The 8,760-nt window shown below is 50.0% G+C and overlaps 1 protein-coding gene across 1 annotated transcript; it reads right to left on the bottom strand.

Annotated features, from left to right (window-relative positions):
* Positions 1–730: 730 nt before the first annotated feature.
* On the bottom strand, positions 731–7,010 carry CCDC102A (coiled-coil domain containing 102A; the record flags this gene model as incomplete). Its single annotated transcript, XM_073605602.1, is given in 6 exon segments — positions 731–2,155; positions 2,975–3,078; positions 3,440–3,610; positions 6,120–6,329; positions 6,412–6,528; positions 6,902–7,010. Coding segments are annotated over 6 exon segments (832 nt in total), but the record flags the coding sequence as incomplete, so codon positions are not given.
* Between the last annotated feature and the right edge of the window lie 1,750 nt (positions 7,011–8,760).

Here is an 8,760-nt window from a genome sequence, read left to right on the forward strand (position 1 = left end):
CACAGCTCTTTATCAGGAAGATCAGCGTACTGCTCTCCCTCTACCTCCTGCTGACAATTCCCTGCACAGCTCTTTAGGGGGAAAATCAGTGTACTGCTCTCCTTCTGCCACTTCCCTGCACAACTCTTTACGGAGAAAATCAGTGTACTGCTCTCCCTCTGCTGACACTTCCCTGCACAGCTCTTCAGTGGGAAGATCAGTGTACTGCTTTCCCTCTGCCTCCTGCTCTCCCTCTGCTGACACTTCCCTGCACAGCCCTTCACTGGGAAGATCAGTCTATTGCTCTCCCTCCTGCTGATACTCCCCTACACAGCTCTTTAGGGGGAAAATCAGTGTACTGCTCTCCCTCTGCCTCCTGCTGACACTTCCTTGCACAGCTCTTTACCAAGAAGATCAATGTACTGATCTCCCTCTGCTGACACTTCCCTGCACAGCTCTTCAGTGGGAAGATCAGTGTACTGCTCACCCTCTGCCTCCTGCTGATACTCCCCTGCACAGCTCTTCACAGTAAAAAAAAAAACAAAAAAAAAAAAACAAACAGTGTACTGCTCTCCCTCTCCTGCTGACAATTCCCTCCACAATTCTTCCTTTGGGAAGATCAGTGTATTATTCACCCTCTGCCTCCTGCTGATCTTCCCAATAACTGAAATGTTTTACAAGCTAAGGGATCACATGTACGTATATGTACTATATATCCCGTGCATGCTGGATTGACATGAAAGGAGAGGAATTGTATAAAATCGGTTATTTATTTGTACAATGTGGTAACTGATATGCACATTTATTATATTTACAAACAATAAAAACACAATATATATATAATTTACACATAGAATACGATGGCAGCAGTATGGATTGTCCACAGTATCCCTGTATATACCTCCTAACAAAGTCTTGGTCTACCCTGATCAGTAGGCGGCACTGTACTTTGACGTTTCAGTGAATAAATCTTATACAAAACTTAATTATTTCAAATTGGATTTTTTGTACTTAAAGTTATTTTCTTGGAGCCCAATGAAGGACACAGAAGTCCTTAAAGCGGAACTTCACCCAAAAGTGGGAAGCCGGCTGTGAAGCCGCAAGGAGTCATAGCTGGCTTCCCAAATTAAACATGCCAATGCTGGGGACCCAAAGACCAAGGAAGAACCAGGTGAGGATGGTGCTGGGGGGTGGGGGGGGGGGGACTCATTGCCTCAGGGCAAAGGCCGGGATTTTATACTTATTGCCTCAGGATACAGGCTGGTATTCTATACCCGTTGATACAAGATGGGATTCTACACCCGCTGCTTTAAGATAATGGCAGGAGTTCTATACCCATTGTCCCGGGATACAGGTTGTGATTATACTATATACATACTCATTGCCTCAGGGCAAAGGCTGGAATTCTATACCCATTGCCTCAGGATACAGGCTGGGATTCTATACTCATTGCCTCTGATTAAAATGCTGGGAATCTATACCCATTGTCTCAGGGCACAGACTGGAGTTCTATAATCCTTGTCCCAGGATACAGGCTGGAGTACTATACACATTGCCACAATTCACAGGCTGTAATTTATGGGATCTGAATGGATTTCTCATTGGGGGGGATATACACCAGGACCATGTCTACTTCGATAAATTATAAAAGGGCAATAATATATGTCAGGGAGTGTGAAATGCATGCAATATCATCCTACAGAAGATCTACTGAGAATAATGTTGGAAGTCACACTATCAGACGGAACGTCTCCTGTTTAAACACAGGAGAAGCCACGGCTGGGTGTACTCTGCCCAGAGAACACAGTTTGGGGTCTCAGAAGAGTTATTATGCCACCCCAGGGTAGTGTCAAGACAGAGGTAGTGTGGCCCGCTAACTATAAATATGTAAAGTATATAATAAATGATATAACATATATCATAACATCACATGATATTTAGTGTAAGGCACACAGGAAGGAACAGCCTGGTTGACACTCCAGCGTTAAGCTCCTTCCGTATGGTAGAGTTCATGATTGGGTAATACAGTCCTGCAGCATCTACAGACACCTCCGACTACGGAACTTGAATCTGCAGCTCATCCTCATCGGGGTCACTTCCCATTTCTCCGGTATCATCGTTCCCGAATCGAGATGTGTGGAGCTTCCCAAACAGTGGTGTGTTCTGACGGCGCAGCCTACAGACAGACAGTGAATTAGACAATAAACAATAGGTGCCTCTGACCCCCACAGTCTCTGCCAAGCACCAGTCCAAGTACAGAGAGGTAGGTGCTCCATGACCATCAATACATGTACAGAGCAGTAGTTGCCCCATTAACCCCCAATACACGTATAAAAGAGGTGGGTCCCCCCTGACCCCCAATACATGTACAGAGAGGTAGGTTCCCCCCTAACCCCCACCGTCCGTGCCCATTACCAGTCCAAGTACAGAGAGGTAAGTGCTCCATAACCATCAATACATGTACAGAGAGTTAAGGGCCCCCAACCCCACAGACTGTGCTCAGCACTAGTCCACATATAGAGCGGTAGGTGCCCCCGACCCTCAATACACATACAGAGAGTATATATAATCAGAAAGTTAATTTAGTGGGATTTTGTGGGCGCCAGGCAAGTAAATTTAGACGAACATCAAGACGACATACAGAGAGGAGGTCACCCCCTCGACACAGTGGGGAAGATTTACTAAAACTGGAGCACACAGAATCTGGTGCAGCTGTGCATGTTAGCTAATCAGCTTCTAAAATTAAGCTTTGACAATAAAACCTGGAAGCTGATTGGTTTCCGTGCAGAGCTGCACCGGTTTTTGCACGCTCCAATTTTAACAAGTCCCCAATGTGTCTGACATCAGTCCACATACTGAGAGGTAGGTGTCTTGTCTTCTTCGACCCCCAAAATTTGTACAGATAGGTAGGTGCCCCCAGACCACCACAATATGTGCCTAATACCAGTCCATGTACAGAGGGGTAGGTAAACCCTGACCCCAATACACTACTTACCTTGACTGTAAATGCTCAAGTTGAACTTGCAGGTTCTCGTTCAGCTCTGTCTGCTCATCCAGAGATCTCTGCAGCTTGCGTGTTTGGTTCTGGGACTCATCTAGCTGCAAGAAGAGCATCATTGGCTGTTACTGGGAGAACATGCCCCCACCACCTCCCCTCCCCCACTCATGAGGTTCCTTGTAGTATGACAGAAGATTATCTGCCATGAGAATAACTTCAATGTTTACATCTGCTGAAAATGCTAGTTACCTGATCCTCATACTGATCTCCAGGCTTCCATACTTTGAGCCACTGACCCAGAACAAGCATACCGATCAGAAAATAAGTTATCTGTATCTTTGTTCCAGGTCACTGACCCCCCTGGATCAGCAGGCCAGTCAGGCACATAGCTTCAGAAGAAGTCACTAATGACAGCATTTAACAGGACATGATTCCAGCTGCTCCAACCTTCCTTGTAGCTACCTGGTCCTCTGCCTGGCCCAGCTCCTTCTTCAGTTCCTCCACCCTGAGGCGCAATTTCTTCACTTCCACTTCAAGTTGCTCCACCCTGCGGTTGGCATGAGTGAGCTCCGCGGTCTTCTCGTGATGTTGTTTCTTCAGTTTGGTGTGGCCGTGCCGCAGATCTGATAGTTCCTACCACACAGAAAATCTTGTTATAAACCATTCCCTACACTTTCTGTACACACTCAGTATTGGGGATTACACTGCTGGGTGTGTCCAGAGGACACAACGTGCCAGACAGACATCGGCAGTGTAAGCCAGGGAGATACTCAGGGCTTCGGATTCACATACAAACATCTGTTAAATTTAAGGCCCGCTGTGTCTGGTGTAAAGGGTGATTTATACAATGAAATAGATGAATGTAAAGATGGAGGGTCTGGGGCGCTTAAGCGCCCTCCGTGTATGGTATGATGAGTAATGACATAATGGCATGCTGTTAACGTAGGGCACTTTTCAGGAACTCTTTAGACGGCACTGTTTTATTGATCTGTCTCTGGAATGTTTCTACTCATCGGAGAGGAAATGATTTCACAGGTGTTTGCATGGGAGAGGGGAGAATAGTGTCGATTGGACAGAAGAGACGTTCCATTCTGCCAGTCCCGGCAGTGACCGGATCTCACCTCGTTCATTACCCCAGTCCCGGCATTGACCGGATCTCACCTTGTTCATTCCCCCAGTCCCGGCATTGACCGGATCTCACCTTGTTCATTCCCCCAGTCCCGGCATTGACCGGATCTCACCTTGTTCATTCCCCCAGTCCCGGCATTGACCGGATCTCACCTTGTTCATTCCCCCAGTCCCGGCATTGACCGGATCTCCCCTTGTTCATTCCCCCAGTCTCGGCATTGACCGTATCTCACCTTGTTCATTCCCCCAGTCCCGGCATTGACCGTATCTCACCTTGTTCATTCCCCCAGTCCCGGCATTGACCGGATCTCACCTTGTTCATTCCCCAAGTCCCGGCAATGACCGGATCTCACCTTGTTCATTCCCCCAGTCCCAGCAGTGACCAGGACTCACCTTGTTCATTCCCCCAGTCCCGGCATTGACCGGATCTCACCTTGTTCATTCCCCCAGTCCCGGCATTGACCGGATCTCACCTTGTTCATTCCCCCAGTCCTGGCAGTGACCAGATCTCACCTTGTTCATTCCCCCAGTCCCGACATTGACCGGATCTCCCCTTGTTCATTCCCCCAGTCCTGGCAGTGACCGGATCTCACCTTGTTCATTCCCCCAGTCCCGGCATTGACCGGATCTCACCTTGTTCATTCCCCCAGTCCCGGCATTGACCGGATCTCACCTTGTTCATTCCCCCAGTCCCGGCATTGACCGGATCTCACCTTGTTCATTCCCCCAGTCCCGGCATTGACCGGATCTCCCCTTGTTCATTCCCCCAGTCTCGGCATTGACAGGATCTCCCCTTGTTCATTCCCCCAGTCCCGGCATTGACCGGATCTCACCTTGTTCATTCCCCCAGTCCCGGCAGTGACCGTATCTCACCTTGTTCGTTCCCCCAGTCCCGGCAGTGACCGTATCTCACCTTGTTCATTCCCCCAGTCCCGGCATTGACCGGATCTCACCTTGTTCATTCCCCAAGTCCCGGCAATGACCGGATCTCACCTTGTTCATTCCCCCAGTCCCAGCAGTGACCAGGACTCACCTTGTTCATTCCCCCAGTCCCGGCATTGACCGGATCTCACCTTGTTCATTCCCCCAGTCCCGGCATTGACCGGATCTCACCTTGTTCATTCCCCCAGTCCTGGCAGTGACCAGATCTCACCTTGTTCATTCCCCCAGTCCCGACATTGACCGGATCTCCCCTTGTTCATTCCCCCAGTCCTGGCAGTGACCGGATCTCACCTTGTTCATTCCCCCAGTCCCGGCATTGACTGGATCTCACCTTGTTCATTCCCCAAGTCCCGGCAGTGACCGGATCTCACCTTGTTCATTCCCCCAGTCCCGGCATTGACCGGATCTCACCTTGTTCATTCCCCCAGTCCCGGCAGTGACCGGATCTCCCCTTGTTCATTCCCCAAGTCCTGGCAGTGACTGGATCTTACCTTGTTCATTCCCCAGTCCCGGCAGTGACCGGATCTCACCTTGTTCATTCCCCCAGTGCTGGCATTGACCAGATCTCACCTTGTTCATTCCCCAAGTCCCGGCAGTGACCGGATCTCCCCTTGTTCATTCCCCAAGTCCTGGCAGTGACTGGATCTTACCTTGTTCATTCCCCCAGTCCCGGCAGTGACCGGATCTCACCTTGTTCATTCCCCAATTCCCAGCAGTGACCAGGTCTCACCTTGTTCATTCCCCCCGTTCCGTCAGTGACTGGATCTCACCTTGTTAATTTCCTCAGTTACTGGATCTTACCTTGGTAATTTCCCCAGTCCTGGTAATGACCAGATCTCACCTTGTTCGTTCCCCCCACTCTTGGCAGTGACCAGATCTCACCTTGTTCATTGACCAGATCTCACCTTGTTTATCACCCCCCCAACAAATCAGGCAGTGATCGGACCTCACCTTGCTTACTCCCCAGTCCTGGCAGTGACCAGATCTTACCTTGTTAATTCCTCCTTAGTCTGGCAGTGAACAGATCTCACCTTGTTCATTCACCCTACTCCTGAGAGTGAACGGATCCTACCTTGTTCTTCTCGAACAGCTCAGACTGAATGGACTTTAGGTCGGTGTCCAGGGCGCTGGCGGTCTGCCTCCTCTTGCGGGTGAGCACTTCTTCCAAGTCTTGGATCTGAAGCCTCAGCTTCTTGTTTTCCCGTTCTAGATTGAGTTTCTCTGTTTCCAGCCTCTCCCGGCGGCCCCACTCCTCTGCATTCTCTGCCTGGAGACCCTCCATCTGGGTAAGAAGACACAAAGATAGAGATCCAGGACAATGCCACCAAGGCCCATCTATCATCATAACCACTCCAGACACTTACCTCAGCTCGGAGCTCCGCCAGCTTCTTATCCATGCTGGAGCGAACACCCAATTCATCCTGCAGGTCCTCCGAGATCCGACCGAGCTCATCCTGGTGGCGCTCCTGAAGGAGAGAGAGCTGTGGAGAGATACTGGATATTAGATCTCTGCACTTAACTGACTTAATCCATTCATATTCTTGTATAAAGCATAACTAGCTCTCTTCAACGTAAACATATTCCACCTTGGTGCAGATGGAGGCAGCCATAGCACACAACACATATACAGCCTCTTCTTCTTGCCCAGTGACTACTGCTCTTCTCTCAGGATAAGCCAATGGGCCATGATCTGATCATAAATCATCCCATTGTGACTTATTGATGGCGGTTGTTCAGCAAGAATACTGACTGCAGTGACATTCTACTACTAGGGGGAGCACCTTCAACTGGGAGAATGTTAAAGGATAGATGAGAGTCCCTTTGGAGTGACAATAACTGTGACCTGAGTCTCACCTGTGTCATCACGTCCTGGCGAGACTTGTTCAGCTCCTCACATTTCATCTTCCAGTGGCTGATCTCTCCCTCCATCTTCTCTATGGTCTTACTGAGAAGCATCTTGTCTCTAATGAAGAGAAACCATTCATTACAAGCAACCAATCAGATTTCATCTTCCTGATCTGAAGCAAGTCTTCCTTACCCTGTCTGTCGCCAATCATGCCATTACAGGGAGCCATAATCAATGATGGCGCACATCAACAGCACTCTCTGCAGTCACAGCAAAGTGCAAATGAAGAATAATGCCATCCATGCATCATAACACACAAAAACAGTTGCAGCACAGACGCACAGGTACCTGCAGACACAGAGCTGAGAGGGGGCGAAGCAGCAGGAAGAAAAGCCGGTCAGTAGGCGGATGAAGAGAGGAAGAAGAGGAGGCGTGGTTAGTGGACAATCTTCCTATCACACGACAATCTGATTGGATAGATGGATGATGTTACATACAGTGAGAGGGCAGTCAACTCATTAAATGTCAGGTATACCATCTTAGTTCCATTAAGGTGGATGTAAGCCTTTTAAAAATGATTTTTGCAATAACAATAAGATGTTGCACTTTATGTAATTTTTAAATTGTAATAATTCCTGGAGATCCTGCCATCGAAGTCTTTTTCCAGGCACTTCCTCTTATAGGAGGACAACGCTCTGCTCCTGTCTCTCAGCTGTTCTTCTGCGCTATTACCCTGTCACCCTGGTCTGTTCTGAATGGTGCTCACCTCTCCCACCTCTTGGATGGTGCTCACCTCTCCCACCTCTTGGATGGTGCTCACCTCTCCCTGTGCTGGATGGTGCTCACCTCTCCCACCTCTTGGACGGTGCTCACCTCTCCCACCTCTTGGACGGTGCTCACCTCTCCCACCTCTTGGACGGTGCTCACCTCTCCCACCTCTTGGACGGTGCTCACCTCTCCCACCTCTTGGACGGTGCTCACCTCTCCCACCTCTTGGACGGTGCTCACCTCTCCCACCTCTTGGACGGTGCTCACCTCTCCCACCTCTTGGACGGTGCTCACCTCTCCCACCTCTTGGACGGTGCTCACCTCTCCCACCTCTTGGACGGTGCTCACCTCTCCCATCTCTTGGACGGTGCTCACCTCTCCCATCTCTTGGACGGTGCTCACCTCTCCCATCTCTTGGACGGTGCTCACCTCTCCCATCTCTTGGACGGTGCTCACCTCTCCCTGTGCTGGATGGTGCTCACCTCTCCCACCTCTTGGACGGTGCTCACCTCTCCCATCTCTTGGACGGTGCTCACCTCTCCCATCTCTTGGATGGTGCTCACCTCTCCCTGTGCTGGATGGTGCTCACCTCTCCTATCTCTTGGACGGTGCTCACCTCTCCCACCTCTTGGATGGTGCTCACCTCTCCCAACTCTTGGACGGTGCTCACCTCTCCCAACTCTTGGACGGTGCTCACCTCTCCCTTCTCTTGGACGGTGCTCACCTCTCCCATCTCTTGGAGGGTGCTCACCTCTCCCATCTCTTGGATGGTGCTCATCTCTCCCTGTGCTGGATGGTGCTCACCTCCCCATCTCCTGGATGGTGTTCACCTCCCCCCTGTGCTGGATGATGCTCACTCCCCTCTCCTGGATTATAATCCTCCTCTCCTGGATAATACTCACTCCCCTCCTCCTGCCATGAAAGTCCTTTTCCAGACACTTCCTGTTATATGGGAACAACGCTCTGCTACCGCCTCTCAGCTGTTCTTCTGCGCTATCACAATGTCACCTGGGCTTCCAATGGAGACTACAAGTGGGTTTACCAACACACATTACACAGACATGGTTCACTATTGTCACCATCAGGAAACCCAACCTTA

This window comes from Aquarana catesbeiana, linkage group LG11 (genome assembly GCF_042186555.1).
Source record: "Aquarana catesbeiana isolate 2022-GZ linkage group LG11, ASM4218655v1, whole genome shotgun sequence".
Lineage (NCBI taxonomy): Eukaryota > Metazoa > Chordata > Amphibia > Anura > Ranidae > Aquarana > Aquarana catesbeiana.